At 40.7% G+C, this 20186-nt stretch overlaps 2 protein-coding genes across 3 annotated transcripts in view; one reads left to right on the top strand and one right to left on the bottom strand.

Moving 5' to 3' along the window:
• The window catches only part of LOC149229136 (uncharacterized), a 144285-nt gene that overhangs the window by 52386 nt on the left and 71713 nt on the right, over positions 1 to 20186 (top strand). The gene's annotated exons all lie outside the window — the stretch shown is intronic.
• On the bottom strand, positions 16264 to 18445 carry LOC149229137 (uncharacterized). Its single transcript, XM_089376872.1, has 3 exons — positions 17608 to 18445; positions 16869 to 17115; positions 16264 to 16744 (listed from the first exon to the last, which is right to left on the bottom strand). The coding sequence occupies exons 1-3, from the start codon at positions 18443 to 18445 to the stop codon at positions 16264 to 16266; spliced, it is 1566 nt and encodes a 521-aa protein (XP_089232998.1).

Here is a 20186-nt window from a genome sequence, read left to right as displayed (position 1 = left end):
AAAATTTAATACAGCATTGATTACAGAGTACAGGTATTTTAATGCTCTGTCAGAAGATATTTTTTAGCCTTTGGAAACAGCTACGTCGGTCGAGATATTCTGAATAAATGCTGGAAGACCTGTCTTTAAGGCTTGTACGCTGTATCCTGGACTTGTCACCTGTGATTGTGACTGCTGCTTGTGGTGAGTCAATGGTCCTGCTGAGTTGGCTCAGCCTCTGCCTCTTCCTTGTAGATATCTTTCTTCAAAATTGTGCCTGCGCATGTATGCTCATTTGCCTGGAGAATTAGCGCTACTGATTCTGGCCTGACAAAATTGTCTGTGTCAAATTTCTCCAGACATCCTGTGTGGGCAGTTGGTGTGCTAAGATTGCCCCTAGAGTTTCATCTGCTTCTGTGAATTTGAAGAAGTTAGGTGGTGTATCAAACAGATGCTCAACTTCATTCATGAGGAAAAATAGGTTCTCCACCCTGTCATACATAGTCTGCCCGGTGGCTGGCCCTGCGTCTGCTGAAGTGCTGGGCGGTTTTGCAATCTCTGCTACTGCATGGGCATCAATTCTCTTATTGTAATTGTCTAGGGTGAGCAGTCTTCCTACACTGCTTAAAATGCTGGGGAGGCCTCTGTTCTGTAGTGCCACGAATTTTTCCAGGAATCTGTTGATTTCAGTCTGCATATCCTGTGTCCTCCTCTCCAGTGTTCCAACCAAGTTCCTCAATGTTATGACTCTTTTGGCTACAGCAATTGTTTCTGTCCTGTTGGTGATTCCCATGACAGCTAATTGAGAGCTAGTCTTATAGTTCAGAATATTGATCATCCTAGTAGCAGCTTCTGGCATGTGTCCAAGGCTTGCCCTGGCTCTCTGTATTTCTCTGTTTGCTTTAGTGATGAGCACCATTTGCTCATCCATGGTCTCAATATATTGCCACTGGTTGGCAATGGACCGCCCAATGTTGCTCCATAGCACTGCTTTCATTTCAGCTGTCACTTTTTCTAGTGCAAGCTCTTTCTCTAGTTCAGCAATTCTCCTCTTAAGAGCTCTTACCTCTCTCTCCTTGGCTGCCTCATTCTGTTTGCTGAGGAGGAGGAGTAGTCTTTGGAGGGACTTCCTCAAGATTTATTATCACAGGAGGAGGCTGGGAGGGTTGGCCCTCTTCTCTTTGCTTCAGTGCTTCTTGTAGTGCTGCCTTTGCAGCTTCAGTTTGTCCTAGCTGGTCTTGAGTCCTAACCAGCTCTTTGTATAGGGATACCAGCAGGTCTGTAGCATCCTTTTCTTGCCTTTGCTGGGCAACTTCATCTGTTTGTGGATGGATGGTGGCCGGGAGTTTGATTTTCTTTCTTAGGGCCGCCATGTCTGCATCCCTTATCTTCAGGAGTTCTTGGATGCCTTTGACATCTTTAGGATCATGCCCTATATCTATAATTACCTCTTCCAAGGACTTGATCCTATTGTCCTTGGCTTGTGATGATGCTCTTTCTAATTCCAGCTGAGAAGCTGTGTTATCCAGGCTGCTCTTTAGTTTGTAGTTCTCCAATGTCTCATCTGCCAGGGAGGCATACACCATTTCACCAGTTTGTTTATGTAATTCAATCTTGTCCATAGGGTGTATGTCTTTGGCAAGAACCTCCATGTTGGTTCTTAGATAGTCCGAGGTGGACTGAGGATGCAAAGTTGTGGGCATGAAGTGGCTCATTATCATTTTGCCTTCGCTCACATCGAAAGCAGACATGAGTCTCTGCTGGTTGCTAGGAGCTAGGTTTAACAAGTGATCATACAGCTGCACTTTTATGGGATCACTCCTCCTTTTGATGTCAATGAATTGCTGCTTTATACTTGACTGCCCTTTTCTATGTTGACCGGAGGAGCTGACCTCTCCTCCCATAGTCATGTCATGTCCACGCTGAGATGAGCTGGCCGAAAGTTCTCCACTGGGTGGGCCCATGCCCATGGCTTGCCTTACTGCTATGTCCTCCTCTTGGGAGTCATTCAGTCTTTGTCTCTTCTCTCCTCTGATGAAGGATGAGGTGTGGGGGGTCTCTCTCTCCCTTTTCCTGGTCAAGTCCTCCTTCTGTGGTGTTTGGAGGACTGAGGTGTCTACATTGGTGTCTGTCCTGGGAGGCACCTCTGTTTGGGGCTGCTGCTCAGTGTAACTAGGTAGATCTGTCCCCTTTTCCTGCTGCAAGGGCTGCTGTTCACTGGATTGTGCTTCTTCTTGTTGCTGCCCCAGTTCTTGCTGTTCCATTTCTTCTTGCTGCTGTAGCAAGGTGTCAACTTGTTCTTCTGTCAATATAGGTGGCTGTTCCACCTGTTTTCCTTTGTCTTTGCTTGCTGCCTGGGGTGTCTTCTCAGTAGTTTGCTGCTGTGCTGCTGAAGATTTAGCAGCTGTTCCAATTTGCTTTCTGTAGGAGAGGGGCACCTGTCCACAAGTTTCCAAGTCAGCTTCTTTTTGCACATTCCTAGCTTCTTTCTCAAGTAATTCTTCCTTAGTGACTTGTTCTACTAGTGTACCCTCTTCCCAATCTAGTGCATTGGCATACTTTTCAATTTCAGGTTGTCTTTTATGTGCATAGTTGCCCAATTTGTATCTAATTCTCCTGAGGGAGATAGAATGATTGGGGTCATAGGGAATCCATTCAAAACTGGTCTGCAATCTGAGGCCTTCCAGGATGCTGTCTGCCTCTTTCCACCCTTCCTCTTTCCTGTTATATAGGAAGGAACCTAGCTGGTTTCTTACCTTCAATTGTGACTTCTTGTTTCTACTCTGAAAGTGAAGGTAATCTGAGTTCCCAAACTGCCTGAAATATTCTAAGGCAAAAAGCCTCATGGGGACATACCTCGGCAACCTAAATGGGTTCAATTCACAGCCATATATCCTAATGACTGTGTGGTTCTGGTAGAAGTACCAGTTGCCAATATTGTAAGATTTGTTCAAATGTAGAATCCTCTTCATATCATCGGTTAATCTAGGAGGAGGAGTACCTTGCAGAGCTGTTAGGGCTGGATGAACAAATAAATCAATAAACTCACAGTATGTATAGGGTGATACTGAGGTAGAATGAAAAACAGAGGTCCAGAAAACAACTGATCTTGGGATTCCTTGGGCATTGAGTGGCCTCAAAGGAACAGAGAAGGTAGCTCGCTGGTAGAAAAGGAATAAATGATATATATAGGAGGTGTACCTGAACAGTCTCTCCCTTTTCAAATTCATGAACTGCTCATGGATTTTCTCTGCTATGTAAGTTGCATAATCATACTGCACAGCTGGAGGCTTACCAGGGGCAAATATAGACAGCATTGCCATTATGCTGTCATCTACATCTTCCAACCCCCTGAATCCTAGGACATAGCCAATTAGATCCACCAACATTCTGCCCAACTCATTTAGATATTGGTACCCAATAGGAGGGGTTCTGACTGTTTCAGAGCCTGGTGTGACAAACAGTTGGTCGATTTTGACAATCTGGTCACTGGACAGCTTGATCCCTCTGTTAATCAGATTCTGCATGGATAGAGGGGTCAATTTCTTGGCTGTTTTGAAGCGCAGCATCTGGTTTATGCTCTCTGGGGTGATCTGGAACAGGACTAGGCCTGTGGGGCTCATGACTGCTCTTTGGCTGGGGTCATAGCATTCCTGGCAGCTATAAATGAGCTCTGGCATAGGATTGACTTGGGGAAGGTTGTATATGGGCAAATTTGACTCCCAAATCCCCAAGATATCTGCCCCACTGAGGTGCTGGGCTCTTAATTCATTCAACATTTGAATATTGTACTTGGTTCCCATGGGGAACCAATCCAGCATTTGGTAGTCCATGTCTCCCAGGGCTTTCCATGCTAATTCCTGGTGAGGAGCATTGATGGGCTTAATATTGAGTGCAATAGGGGTCTCCATAGCTCTTCAAGTTGCAAGAATTGCAGGTGGACAGGTGGAATGGTAAAAACACAGTCTGGAGGCAGTTCTCTGTGGAAACAGTTGATGTTTTGAGTATCCAAGGGGAATTCTCTCAATAGCAATTGAAATACTACTGGAGTCTAGTGACAGAACTTCTCTGTGGTCTAACTGAACTCTCCAATCGGGTGAATTATATCTATTAGGAGCTCTGCCGGGAAAACGCAGAATTACAGTGGTTTTATGTGAATTGCAGGTTTCTAAAGCTCTGCAGGTACTTCTTGGCCCTCACAATGACAATGGTGGATGAACAAATGGAAACGAACGGTGCAAATATCGTTTTTATGGTTCTACTATCCCTCTGAGCAATTTCAAGCTTAATGAAGGTCGTATGGAGGGCGAAACGGTCTAAATACCTGTAATTCGATGAGCAGAGGTTGAAGCAAAGGTGCACAGTTGCTGCTTGAGGAGGTCGCCCGGGCTAATAGACTGGTTGGCGAAAATTAGAGTGCAAACGGTCATGCAGAGCGTCCAACAGTAATAACAGTGAAAGTGGTAAAAAACACGGGAAAATTGGTAAATATGGGTTATTTTACCAATTTGGCGCTTTTTTCTGCTGACGTCATCGGGCGACGTGGCAGTGGGTGACTGGTCAAAGGGGCGGTGAGGTGGCAACCCAGTCAGCAGTGAGGTGGACCACTAACAAAGGCAGGTACGAGCAGATAAGGACGTGGCGGCGAGTCAGCGACGGGTAGGTGGCAGTCAAACCGCAGCGGTCACGGTTAAGGCCTTAACCGCCGCGGTTTCTCGGGGCGGTTTAGGTACGGCGCAGAAGCTGTCAGACTCGGCTCCGAGATGGTTGAACGATTGACGCGTGGAGGAGGCGTGACAAGGCGCAACGTCACTTTCTCGGAGGTTAAAGTGCCGCCATAGGATGCGCTCCGATATTAATGTGGACCGTCGGATCTGATGGGCTTGATCCGACGGCTGGCGGAGGAGAAAGATGCGCGCTTCATACTGCGGGCGGAAAAGATTAAAGTTTGTGGGTTTTTATGGGTTTTTCAAATGTTTTCGCTTAACCAATAATGTGGTAGGATTGGGGAACGTGCCAGAGGCGGGTATTAACCTTTGCAAAGGTTTTTATAGGCAAAAGGGGTTTGGAGAGGGGGTTTTATCAATGCAGAGGTGATTTGAGGGTAAATTAACTTGCAGCAAAGGGGGAACAGGGTGGAATAGGTTCACCAAAGTGGCCAGATGCCATTTTGGTCCCTTTTGAAAAATACACGGCTATTATGCCTAGGGGAGGGAATATACATAAGATTTGGGGTTTTATACACCTTAGTGTTAGTATTATTAGGGGTGGGGGTAAGATAGGGGAGGTTATATAGTAGAATTAGGAGTTAATATGAATGAAGGAGGGGAATTAGAAAGGGGGTGTTAGTGATGGACTAGAGAGGGAAAAGAAAGAAGTTAGTGATCCTCTTTGCTGTGAGTTCATGGAATTCACCACTTTGTTTGCTGATAGATTTATTGCCTTGGCAAGAGACCTATTGATACCTGTGTAATGGTGATCATATTCTTTCTGCAACCACAACTGCCTACCCAACTATTTTGCCTAGCATTTTTTGTTTCTTCTTGGAGGGGCACTTGGACTTGCAACCCTCAATTGCCTTTTCTTTTCTTTGGCTTGCAAGAAACAAAGTGCCATTTCTCTTTCTTTAGCGAAAGTAGAGTATCGTGGCGCCATTGAAGATAGTAAGGAAGCCTTATGGCTTCGTCAGATCCTGTCAGAGTTTGGTTTTCAACAACAACATCCGACTACACTTTGGTGTGATAATCAAAGTGCCATTCAACTATGCAAAGATCCAGTCCAACATCAACGCAACAAACACATTGAACTACACATGCACTTCATCAGAAAGCTCATTCATGACGATGTTCTTGAAGTGCAATATTGTTCAACCGATGATCAAGTTGCAAACATCTTTACAAAGGCTCTCATAGAGGCGAAGTTTACCAAACTTCGATTTAGGGTTGGAGTTCAGGAAGTTGTCACAAAGGGGGATAGGCTCTAATGCGTCATTCCTTCTCCTATTGTGTCATCTTTGTGTGAAAATTCCTAGACTCAAAGGAACCCCATACTGCAGCAAATCTGAATCTACTTCGCCTACTTGATTTTTAATATACATTAACTAAGTTATTCTTCTGAATACTGAAGCAAATTACTTCTGCAGCCTACACTAATTAAATATTTGATTTCATGAAACAGGAAACAAAGCAAAGAACAAGATACATAGGACACACTTATTTTTGGACACAATAGTCCCTGGGAAAACCCAATGTGGGAAAACTGGTGCAACAACTCTAAGGGTTTATTATTATGCAGGAGAAATATCTGAATACAAATCTAGGATGCTCATCTAGCAATCCTTTACAGAAAAAACTACTGGCGGAAAATATGAGTGAGTTTTACCTCACTTCACCCGACAGAATTCCGGTTGATTCGACACAAGATTGGCTAACCCCAGTTATTTTTGTGCTGGCTCTGTGTCAGCCCTGTGTCACCTTCTTCACCCTCTGCGTCAACTCTCTCGGCTATTCCAACAGTTCCCGACAGTTCCGACAGTTTCAGCTGTTCCGACAGTTCTGGATTTTGCGTGACAAGCAACTTTTTTGTGTTAGCTCTCCCGGCTACTGCACTGCCTCTCTGCAAGCTCTCTCCGCTTCTTTGTTTTGTATTTTCTGAAAAGTCCTTCTCTCGGATTCTCTCTACCCCTCAGCGGCAAGATCTCCGTAATTGATTTTTGTATTGAGAACTTCTCACCTCAGAAAATCGATTTCCTCATTCTCTTTGTGTGTATTTCCAAATGAACCCCAAGCCTCCATTTTATACTTTTCCTATTAAGCCTTCAATGACCGAGATTAAGTCTCTAATCAACGACTAAGATTAAAACATGACTTGATCCACTTTCTAGATCATTCTCACCCATATTTTGATTAATACCCATTAGTATTTTAATTTCCCTAAGTTTAGACTTAGGAACTCCATTAAAAATATTAATTATTTTAATAAAATACAATCCGGGTGGAATTTCACCAAACGGTTTCTGGGTTCTTTAGAACTCCTGTGTCTTTGCTTCTCCACCAATTTTCAAGGCTAGTGCACTTCCGATGCTGCCAAAAACTAACACTCCCTCTTAGGGAGGAAATATTAATTATTTTAATAAAATACAATCCGGGTGGAATTTCACCAAATAGTTTCTGGGTTCTTTAGAACTCATGTGCCTTTGCCTCTAAACCAATTTTCAAGGCTAGAGCACTTCCGATGCTACCAAAAACTAACACTCCCTCTTAGGGAGGAAAGTGCTCTAGCGACAATGTCCACCTTCATGCTGCTTTGTTTCTGAAGCATCGCCTTTCTGCACTGTTGTTGCCACCAACACTGTGTTATTGCTGCTGCCACCAACACTATGCTATTGTACTGCTGCCCATGGCACTGCCACTGCCACTACCACTGCTTCATCTGTACTACAACTCCCTCTCAAACACTGCATCTGCTATGCTGCTAGCACTGCCACTGCTAATACTGCATCTGTACTGCAACTCAGTTGCTGAGAGAAGCAACTGAAAAACATCCAAAATTAGTTGAATTTAATTGTGTTCAACATAATACAATGAATGTTGGAATCTGACTACTGCTGATTCTGACCCGCTAAATCTTCTGTGCTGCTACTGACTCATGCGCTGTGCCAACTACACTGCTGCCAACCTTGCTTTGCGTTGATCAGTATCTGATCCCCAGCTATTGCATTTGTCCTTCGAGTACTCCACTGCATCATCTGACACTAAGTCCATCTTGCTACTGTTGAATCTTGGGCCCTCGTAGCAAGGAATTGATCCAAGAGGTGGACTCCTCAAGGATCCTGCGCACATGTAGTCTTCTCGACTACAGCTCAATATCACCCCATCTCCCTCTTGGAGATGCGTGGGCACTCATGACATACTCTTCCTCGTCTATCTTCGCAGCTGCAACCTTTGGATCATGCTTCTCGTCCTTATCCTTTTGCTTTAAAGGACACTGAGATGCCAAGTGACCCATCTCGCCACATCTGAAGCATTTCACCTTCGAACTGTCCTTCTTCCGGTTCTGCTTCTGCTGTCCCTTCGATGCTAGAGCTGCGTTTTTCTCCTCTGTCTTTGTGCCACTCCCACTGCTGTCATTGAGGTTGACCTTCACTAGGTCCCTCCTTAACTCCGCCTATTGAAAAGCTGCCCACATCTCCTCCCGTGAATGTAGTTTTGCCTGCCCTATATGCTTTGGACGAAAACTTGCAATTCATCCGAGACTCCATTCAGGGCTATCCTCACCATCGCAGTTGACTAAGGAGTGGACCCCACTGCAGCAAGCTGGTCTCTAGTGTCTTGAAGACGTTGAAAATAGAGGTTCACCCCTTCTCCTTTGTGCATCAAGGTCCGCTGCAACTTCTGCTCTAATTACATCTTCCGCTATTTGGAAGAGCCTTCATACAGAGAAGACAAGGCTTCCCACATCTCTCGGGTTGTATCCTTGCCCTGCAAGTGTGAGACCACATGATCTCGGACTCCATCGAGAATGAGCCCCTTTGCCTTCCCTTGCTCGGCCTTGTACTTCTTCTTTTGATCGTTGTCAGCAAGAACAACTACAACACTTTTGATGTAGGCCTCGAGATTATATTCCTCCAGAACTGCCAAGATTCTGTTCTTCCATATGACATAGTTGGAGGCACCGTCTAACCTGTCCTGATCTCTGAGCCCATGCGATTCCATCTCACCCAATTGTCGAACTGACTCCTTTAGTCACTGCTTAACACTGCTCAGCGAGTGAGAAATTTGAACTTTCCAGCGAAAAGTTCTCTGAGGAGAAAATTCCCCTTCTATGTGTCTTCGTTCTTTTCCAGCGAATTTCTACCCCGATAGAAACTGTGCCCTTCTAGCACTGCGCTGAGGCTCTGCATTACTCCCTCTGCCTTTGCAAACTCACAAACTAGAAATCGTACCTCTCTGTTGTCTCACTCAGAGAGAGATTTCCTCGGATCTGCTTCACGACAAGGATTGTGCAATCCCTTCAAGGGGATTCAAATTGCTGCCAAATACAACTTTCAACCTCACTGCTTAGCACTGGATCTGCTCTTCCTGTTTCAAAATCAATCCTATGATACCATGTGAAAATTCCTAGACTCGAAGGAACCCTCTATTGCAACAAATTTGAATCTACTTCACCTACTTGATTCTTAATATACATTAACTAAGTTATTCTTCTGAATACTGATGCAAATTACTTCTGCAGTCTACACTAATCAAATATTTGATCTCATGAAACAGAAAACAGAGCAAATAACAAGATACATAAGACACTTATTTTTGGACACAATAGTCCCTGGAAAAACCCAATGCGGGAAAATCGGTGCAACAACGCCAGTGTTACTTAGGAGCGGGAGCGAAAACGGGTGCGGGAGCGTCATTTTCAGAAGCTCCTGGTTTGGGAGCGAATCCCGGAGCGTTTTCTATATAATATATATATTTTTTATATTTTTATATTTTGATACATATATGTGAACAAAAACATGTAAAATGATGAATTAGATATAAGAAACATAAAAAAACATAGATTTAACCATATAACAACAATCATTTAGAAGTTATAATCTTCATCAACCACGTCCATAGGTTAGTAACATAGTAACATACAACACATTGAGTCTCATGATTCATCAATCTTAAGGTTTCAAGCTTTCAAAATTCAATATATAACATTTATCATCATTGATCACCAAAGTTGTACTTGTAAGCTAAGTGTAACCATTACAACAAATAATATCTAACATGAAATGAAATGTTATAAAATAAAATGAAACAACTTTCAACTTTCATGAAGCATCATATTCATAATTCATTACTAATGAGTTATAATTGCCAACTTCAAACTTAAATTGTCATATATTGTTTAAAAAATTATCATAATAAATATGAAAGAGTCAATAGTTATAAAAACTACTAGAAACTAGAAAAGACAAGTAAATCTATTATCTATTGCTTATGCTTGGACCTCTTGCCACCACGAGAAATGTCTAATTTTTTAGTCTTGTTGGAAAATCAGGATCTTTGTCATTAATATCACCCTCTAAGCATTAATATCCAGAGGTATCTTTCTCATTACCTCTGTATCTGTATAGGGATCTTTGTCATTAATATCACCCTCTAAGCATTAACATAAGATAGAAAAAGCATAGCATGTCAAGTCAAGATTTTGTTTGAGTGATGCGTACATTTTTATGAGGGTCATGATAGAGGAGTTCGACAACCAATGTCACTAACATCAAGGTACATAGAGGGATTGGTGCTCTTGATTAAATACGAGTTCCATACCCTAATACATGACAAAATTCAATGGAAACATTGCAATCCTGAAATCCTGAAAAAATGATAACTCTGCTGGATTTTGAATGAAATATAAAATTCTACTTTCTCCATATGAAATCCAATGAGGTTGGAACCACTCTCAAACATCCTGAGTCATTTCATGGTAATGTTAAAAATTTAAGTAAAATGATGAAAATGAAGATTAAGGAGAATGTCACTTTTACTTTTAGGAATTTAACATTACTATGAATTGCATATCAATACTAGGGCCATAGACTTGATCATTAAGCTGCGCCACTCAAAACTTATTTGTTTCTTTAAAAAAAAATAGCATTTGGAACATCATTGCAATTTTTTTTTTTTTTGCAAAAAAGGCAAAATGCTCTCGAAAACACTCCTGAAAAGGCAGGGAGCGTTTTTCTGTTTTAGGGAGTGCGCTCCCGACCCGCTCCCGAGTTGCTCATGCCCGGAGCGTGGATTGGGAGCGGGATCGAGGGGGGGGGGAGGCGCTCCCCCGCAACACTGAGCAACTCTAAGGGTTTATTATTATGTAGGAGAAATATTTGAATACAAATCTAGGATGCTCATTTAGCAGTCCTTTACAGAGAAAACTAATGGCGGAAAATCTGAGTGAGTTTTATCTCAATTCACCTGGCAGAATTCTGACTGATGCGGCACAAGACTGTCTAACCCCGATTATTTCTTCGTTGGCTCTGCGTCAGCCCTACGTCACCTTCTTTGCCCTTTGCATCAGCTCTCCCCACAGATCCCGATAGTTTCGACAGTTCCCGGCAATTTCCACTATTCCGACAGTTCTGGATTTTGCGTGATAGGCAACTTTTCTGCGTCAGCTCTCTCGACTACTATGCTGCCTCTTTGCAAGCTCTCTCCGCCTCTCTGTTTTGTATTTTTCGGAAAGTCCTTTTCTCGGGTTCTCTCTGCCCCTCAGCTGCAAGACCTCCCCAATCGATTTTACTCATGAGAACTTCTCAGCTTAGAAAATCGATTTCCTCAATCTCTTTGTGTGTATTTCCAAATGAACCCCAAGCCTTGATTTTATACTTTTCCTGTTGAGTCTTTAACGACCGAGATTAAGTCTCTAATCAACGACTAAGATTAAAACATGATTTGATCCGCCTTCTAGATCATTCTCACCCATATTTTGATTAATATCCATTAATATCTTAATTTCCTGAAGTTTAGACTTAGGAACTCCATTAAAAATATCAATTATTCTAATAAAATACAATCCAGTTGAAATTTCACCAAACGGTTTTTGGGTTCTTTAGAACTCATGTGTCTTAGTTTCTCCACCAATTTTCAAGGCTAGAGCACTTTCGATGCTACCAAAAACTAACACTTTGTACATCCTTCAATCCTATCCCAAGTTGTTCTTAAGGGGGGATGTTAGGATATTCCGACACGTAGGAAATAATTAATTATAATTTGGTCTAGTGTGTAGTTAGGTAAAGTGTGTTTTTTTAGTATGTACCTTTTGTAACTTACAATCTGACGGTCATGATATGTTCTAGACATGAAGTGATCTGACGGTTCATTCTCTCCTCCGTGCTATCGACACTTGATCCGTGGCTTAACACCTGATTGGTCCATGATCTCTATTTAAAGAGCATGGAGGGTCATTTGTTAGGTGGTCGTTCATGAAATAAGCTTATGTAAATTTTCTTTCTTTTACATTAATAAATTCCCTGAAGTGGCCGCGTTGGCCCAGGCCGTGGACTGTTTCCCTCTTTGAGGATTTTAACCATGTCAAGAACATTGGTGCACTGATTTGCGATCTGTTTGTGAGTGGTGTCCTTTGGTGTTCTATCTAAGGAACTTACCCTGTAAATTCCTACATATCATGAAAATGACCCAACATTCACTGCTTCTCCTCTTTTTAGAGCCTCACCTTCATGCCTTATTGGAATGGTTGGGCTTCCAACCCTTCTTTTCCCTAAAAGACAATAAACCTGACTATAGTTTTCTGTTTTGGAAGAAAAAACAATTATATCTCCTTCTGAAATCAGGTGGGTTGTGTTGAAAATCAGGTGTTCGATGCTGTAACAATCACTTATGACAAAAATTATTTATGCTGCAATATTAGTTGAGAAATTGTAGATAGAACATAAATCAAATGCACAATTGAAGACAATCAAGAACAAGATAAGACAAAGAATTTAGGTCCAATGACCAAGGCAAAACCCACAAAGGGAAAACCCAACCAGAGTCTTCTTCTATTAGATATCGATTGTTCAACAAAGATACAAAGTACAATGAGAGATCAAGAGGATGAGTAAGTTCACCCAAATCTGAACAAGTTGTAGCATGAAAATCACTGGCAGCAGCCACTGATGCAAACACTGAATCAACCTTCAAGTTTTGCTCTTACTGTCCAAGTTTATCTCTCTCGCACAATCTTCTTCAAGTTTCTCCAACTCTCTCTCTCTCAAGTTCAAATCCTTCTTTCACGAATGAGATGATATGAGACATATATATAGGAGAAGCAACAAATTTATGCCATAAAGGAGGAGCATGCCTTAGAGTAATTTGTATGCCAAAAAGGGAAGAGTAAAGCCATTATGGATAGAGGCAACGCATGCTTTCAATGAAGGAATCTTGCATGCGTTGAGGAGTGTAACTCATTCGCTTAGGAAGTGTAACTCATGCCATTAAAGAAGAGAATGTAACATATGCATTAAAGAGTGCGTAAGAGGAATCTTTTATGACATGCTTTAATGAGTGTGTAAGAGGAATCTTTTATGACATGCTTTAATGAGTGTGTAAGAGGAATCTTTTATGACATGCTTTAATGAGTGTGTAAGAGGAATATGGCATGCGTTTAATGAGTAGAGAATGTAATGTATCCAATAAGTGAGAGAGAAACATATTGCATTAATTGAGGGGAGTTGCATATGACATGATTGGGTCCCATAATTGAGTGACTTGGATTTTTTTTAATAATAATATAATAATATCATAAAGAGGATAATAGTAATAATAATAATAATATTGATGATTAAGTCGAGATTAAACTATTAGGATTGATTAATGATAAGTTAAGTGATTTTCTATCAAATATATTTGATTACCAATTAATGCAAGGTGATTTATTATTTTTGGAAAGTCGCTCTAGAATTGTTAGAAATGAGATTTTATGCAAGGAAATTCATCCCTTAGCTACCAGTTTTCAACACTCTCTCTCAGCGAGAGAGAAATTTCTTTTTGAATCAAGGATTTTTGCTTTGGAACACTAATGTTACAATCTAATGAAGAAGAATCGTCATAGTGGCAATTCATCCATCTCTCTATATTCACTTGGGGGGATTACCACATGCCAACATATGACAAGGATCTCGTACAACCAACTCTGATCTCTGCTTGAGGAGATTACCACTTGTTAAGGATAATGTGTTAGTTTTTGTAGCATCGGATGTGCTCTAGCCACGAAATTTGGTGGAGAGGCTAGAATACATGTATTCTCCAAAACCCATAAATCGTTTATGGAAATTCCACCTAGAGATGACTTAATTAAAATAATTAATCAATTTTTAATGTTTCCTAAGTCTAAACTTAGGGAATATGATTAATTAAAGGGTATTAATTAAGTCATGGTGAGAATCTTCTAGAAAAAGACATGGATCGAGTTCTAGTTAATCTTAGCCATCGATTAAGTTTTAATCATGGCTGTTGATGTCTCAACGAGAGATTATAAGAAGAAACTCGATGGGGCTTGGAAAATACACTTAAGCAGTTCGATTTCATGAGCAGATCGATTTCCTGAGTAGCAACAGTCAATTGTCGGAGAGAGAACCTGAGATCGAAGCAGTGAGTGAGGGGCAGAGACAGCGAAGCCAGAGGAAGGATTCCAGATCCGGTGAATGCATTTGCAGAGAGGCAAAAGAGCCACAGAGAGGTTGATGCTGGGGCAGTGCAGTAGCCTCTAGAGGCAAAGTCGATTTGCTGGGAGAGATTGATGTTTTCAGTTCCAGAGGTCGGGAAGGAGTCCTAGAGTGTTGGAGAAGAGTCTTTCTGGTCAATACAAGGTAGAACGACTTCATTAGAGTCGAGTCCGAGGCAAGCCGTCCACCCAACTACCTCAAAGCGGCGCAAAGGCTGATGCGAAGCCTCAAAAGGCCGAAATTCTAAAGGCAAGTTGTGCCAGGAGATTGCCTGTGGGGTGAGGAAAATTCCTCTCTAGATTTTTGCAAGTATTTCTCTGTAGGATTACCAATTTTTGCATCCAGTGGTATTCAGATTATTTCACTGCTGCTTAATATTAAAACTCTCAGCTGCTGCATCGGTTTTCCCAAGTTGGGTTTTTCTGGGGACTTTTGTCCAAAAATAACTGTGTTATTTTATGTGTGTGTGCTAGCATTTCTTCCAACGTTTATTTTTTCGCAGTTTTATGTGTAGATTGCGGTGTGATTTAATCAATATTTGCTAGGCTGACGCAAAACCTCAGACGACCGAAATTCTAAAGGGAAGTTGTGCCGTGAGATTGCTTGTGGGGTGAGGAAATTTCCTCTCCAGATTTCTGCAAGTATTTCTATGTAGGATTGTCAGTTTCGACATCCAGTTGTACTCAGATTATTTCACTGCTGCTTAATATTAAAACCCTCAGTTGCTGCACCAGTTTTTCCAAAGTTAGGTTTTTCCGAGGACTTTTGTCCAAAAATAATTGTGTTATTTTATGTGTGTGCGCTAGCATTTCTTCCAACGTTTATTCTTTCACAGTGTTATTTGTGTAGATTGCAGTGTGATTATTTAGTATTTGCTGTTGCAAACAGTAAATAAATTGTTAAATTAAATTAACAATTAGGAGAATAATTTCCAGTTGCTGCAATAGGATTCTGGTTTTGGAATTTTCACATAATGCACAACCAAATCTCTGCTTGGGGGGATTACCACTTGACAAGTATCTTGCAAAACCTAGTCTCATCTGCTTGGGGGGATTACCACTTGACAAGGATCACGCAAAACCAAGGCTCATTTCTGCTTGGGGGGATTACCTCTTGTCAAAGATCATGCACAACCAAGTCGCTTCTTGGGGAGATTACCACTTGACAAGGATCACTCACAACCAAGTCTCATCTCTGCTATCCATGACTGCTCCCTCCAGGAAGGGTCACATTTGTCAGTCCAAGTTGCTCTTTGAAAACCAAGAACTACCCTTTCGGCACAGGCTTGGTAAGAATGTCAGCTATTTGATCATCAATAGCAATATGATGGAGCCTCACTGCTCCTCTTTGTATCATATCCCGGATATAGTGATATTTGATCTCAATGTCCTTGACTTTTCATGTAATGCGAGATTTTCAGCAAGTCAAATCCCATTCTTATTGTGACAGTAAATTACTGTTGTATCCAATACATGCTCAAACAACGCTCCAAAGAGCTTTCTTAGCCATATTGCCTCACAGCCTTAGTCACCAGGTTCGAATTCGAGTTCGAGTTCGAGGACCTTGAAATTCGAATAAAGTTCGGCAACTCAAATTTTGTCGATAAAATTCGACATAAAATTCGACATATAGAAATTCGAAAAAAAAAATGTATATTAAAGATAGAGGGCAGATTTATACAATTATAAAGACTATCTTATTGTTAGAAATTATATTAATAATGGAGTCAAAGCATAATTCGATGAAAAGCTTGAAATGTATAGGAAAAATCAGCAAGTTATAACTTATGTAGCACATGAAAATTTCTAATGAGTCAACCATATTGACAAAGAAATAATGAAAATTTCTAAAAGATACCATTTGATCACCAACCAAAATATGATGTACCATGTAACCATCAAAGCGAATAGAACAGTACTGAGTAAACAGTCATCAAATAAGAGTGAACAGCTTCCACATTAGATAAAAAGAGAGTTTAAACTTTAAACTTTAAAGTAGCAGCTAGCTTGGCAGTTTTAGGCTCTAGCAAATTGTTCATGCAAAAACTAAACTAGAACTCTAAAACAGGAACACAAGTTTTATTCTTGACGTTCCTGTTGCCCACTTGTTATATCAAAAAGTTCTATGTCATCAAGAGCAGTATGAGATATGGATCCGCTAGATGCTTCAGCACCAGATTCATCAGCGAATTCCCTGTCACTATCAATGTACAAATCAGTATCACCCATTGTTGCATTTGGAACAGGATCGATCCACGGAGTAGAAGAATTGGATGACTCTTTAGCCACATTCTTCAATGCCAACTGCAAATTACTACGAACATAAACAAGATCTTCTAATTTTTGAGATGACAGTCTATTTCTTTTTTTGGAATGAATGTGGTCAAAGGAACTCCAATTCCTTTCACATGCTGATGCACTTGCTCCTTGGCTTAAGATACGCATTGCAAAATTTTGCAATTCTGGTGCCCCTGAACCATACCATTCCCACCATAGTGTTGGATCACTTTTGCTCCTATCATACTTTGCTGATACTGTTCCAAATAATCCTTCTTCTAACCTGTATGCATTCAAGTTGAGAGTCTCAATCAGTTCATATACAACAAGATTCATATAATTGCAAGACATTAACAACAAGATTCATATAATTGCATGCAAAGGAATATAATTCAATAGACATTTACCTGTATGCTCTCAACTGACTTCTGATCAAACCTGCAATCTCTAGATCTGGATTTAGCTTCTCAATAGATTGGATAAGTCCATTCATGATTTCTTCGTCCCTATGTCTTGGCAACCCAAACAATCTAGGGTCCAAATAGCATGCTGCTGCGTGTAATGGACTATGCATCTTCTTCCATCTATTATCAATTAAATCCCATATCTCCTTGTAATCAGCTTCCACATTATCAAAAGTAGTTGCAATGGCCTCTTTGCAACGATCAAGGCTTTCATAAACAAAACCCATACAAGGTTTGTCACCATCAACCATGCGGAGCACATTAACAATTGGGCCACAAATTTTTAAAACCTTGTTTGCATTTTCCCAAAAGCCATTACTGAGCACTATTTGTTCAACATTTTTCCCCTTAGTTTCTTTTGAGAGAGTAGATCTCTCCCACTCAGTGCTGCAAAAAACAGCTCTTAGGCTTGCTTTTTCCTCAACAACTCTTTTCAGAGTAATATAAAAAGTGGCAAACCTTGTATCACAAGGCCTCAACAACTCTTTTGATGCATTCTTCCTGTATATGCTCAAAGTGAGACGATGGTTGATGATGAAGTTTGAAATTGATTTGGCTCTTCGGATTGTTTCATTGACCCAAGGAAATTTGGCTAAGTCATGCAACATTAAATCCAAGCAATGAGCTGCACAAGGGGTCCAATAAATCTGCCCATATTTTTCCATAATCAGCTTCCCTGCACCAACACAATTTGATGCATTATCTGTAACAACATGGACAACATTTTCCACCCCAACTTCTTGAATCGCTTCATCCAAAATTCCAAAAATGAATTCTGATGTCTTCACTTGATCCATTGCATTCACTGCCTTCAAGAAAACTACCCCTTGAGGACAATAAACAAGCACATTGATCAATGGGCGATGACACAAATCTGACCAACCATCACTCAAAATTGTGCATCCTGTAAGCTTCCAGGACTCTCTAATATCAGCCAACTTTTCTGTCACTCTGTCTTTCGCTCTCTTTAGCAAAGTTGTCCTTAAAGCTTTAGATCCAGGAGGAACATAGCCCTTCCCAAAATCAATGGCCTTTTTAATTACATTTGTAAAAAATGGACTCCTCGCCACATTAAAGGGAATTGCACATGCATAAAAATACTCAGCAACAGCGTCATCAACTTCCTGTTTCTCAACAGGTTTCCAGAATTGATTTAATGTTTTCGGCACACCTGTTTTTGCTTGAGGAGCTGTAGAACTAGATCCACCAATGTTTGAAACTGAATTAATGGTGGAGGAAGACATGGCAATCTCCCTCTCAATTCGCTGCCTCTTATTCACCATTTTCTGCCTTTGCATCTGTGAACTGGAATGGTCTTTATCCACTTTGGCTTTTTGTTCATCAGTGATCTTACTGCAGGCTTCAACACCACCTCCACTTCCATTGGTAATACCGAGAAGGTGATCCACTGCTCTAGTCAAAGTGCCTTTGAAATTATGTCCACACAGCTGACATGAAAGATTAGAACCATCTTTTTGGATAAAAGTCCAAGCTACAGCAGTTGACTTTGGGGGTGCCATTGGAATTTAGAAGTCTGTTCAATGTCTGAAATGCCTGCAATTCGTGTTGAAATTACATTTTCGTTAGTCATATTCAACACAGTCAAATCAGGCTTCAGCCTTCAACACAGTGAGAAGTTAGAACATAATTACAGTGGCTGATATCATTATAATTTATTACAGAACAGTGGCTTGACATAAAATTACAGAGGTTTGATCTTGTTATGACTGTTGAAATAACAATGAAAGACAGTGGAACTGGACACTACCTTTCTGTTCAGCTTGTTTCTGGCTTACCTTTCAGGCTTTCTGTATAGTAAATTAGTAATAGAATACATTGAAATTTGAGCCTAGAATGAGCCTGGAATTGAGCCTAGAATAAACTACCTTTCTGTCTATTGAGTGAATAGAATGAGCCTGATTTAATACTGTTCTAGTGGACTGTGGGTGTATCATTGTATGATATGGGATGCTAGTTTCCAGCTACTTCCACGTTTAATCTGCTGAATATTTTTCCAGATAAATGTTACTTCAATTACTAGCACATTCAACCCTTTTCCTCGGTGAACCTTACCTCAAGTTCTCAAAACTGAATTATAAAGTTTTCTGGGCTCAAAAGTTATTAAATTTATCAGTCTTCTTTTCCCTCCGCGTAGATGAACTTGAATGCTGTGATATGAATTACAGATCATAAAATTCCACACGAATAGGGTCTACAAGTTAAAATTTTAAGTGCAAAGATTTGTTTTGATTCAATATGAGCAAATACTTATGGAAAACAAAGAAACTGAGCAAAAATCATCTCTTGCATACACCCGTGTATCTATTTTATTAAGGTAAAACTTTAAAAGCATGAGCTTGAATAATAATGTTCTAATGGGTATATCTATTTCTTCAAAGCTCCCGAATGATGCTGTTCCAGTGGGTAATGGGTATACCGTATATCTATTTCATCAAAGCTATTTAGGATGCTGTTCCAGTGGGTATATCCGTATAAACTTCTATGAGATTGACTCATTTCAGCGTATGACTCGTCAATATCTGCAAACCTTTAAGAGTGTAATAAGGTTCGTGCTTCACTGTGTATACTCTATATAGCAAGACGACAATACATTTGCATCTTTGTTTTTTCCTCGGAAGGGTGCATTTGATAAATCTCGATAAAAAACAAACTCGTAGCAAGAGCCTCGATCCTCATATTGAAACAAACTCATACTAAGAGCCTTGATCATTTATAATGGGTAGCTAATATATGTATTTCATGAAAAACTTACAAGTTACAGCGTGTGCGGGCCTGCGGCGGCAATGAAACCCTAGCCCGAGCCCGTCAAGGTGTCGACGCGTCGTGTTACAGACTTACAGTGTAGTCTCTCTGTCTCTGTCGTGCGGCGGCAATGAAAACAACAATAAAACCTAATCTAAAGCCTAAGTTACCAACACGCATGCCCGAAAAACGAATTTGAACGCATTAAAACGAATTTAATCGATTTTAATGTCGAATTTATTCGACAAAAATTCGAATACGCATTCAAATTCGAATACGCCATTAAATACGCCGAATTGAAACGAATAAATTCGACTGTCCATTAAATACGCCGAATTTCGAATTTTTTCGATTAAATTCGCCGAATGCGGTGACTAAGCTCACAGCTAGCCATGCTAGCAGCATTGTACTCGACTTTAGCTGTGCTATGGGCTACAAACTTTTGCTTTTTGCTCATCCAAGATATCATGGCAGATCCCAAGCTGAAGCAATGCCCAA

The sequence above is a fragment of the Pinus tabuliformis genome, chromosome J (assembly GCF_031772625.1).
Source record: "Pinus tabuliformis cultivar Carrire ecotype Pingquan chromosome J, CPIR1, whole genome shotgun sequence".
Classification (NCBI taxonomy): Eukaryota; Viridiplantae; Streptophyta; class Pinopsida; order Pinales; family Pinaceae; genus Pinus; species Pinus tabuliformis.
This window is presented reverse-complemented; position numbering and strand designations above follow the sequence as displayed.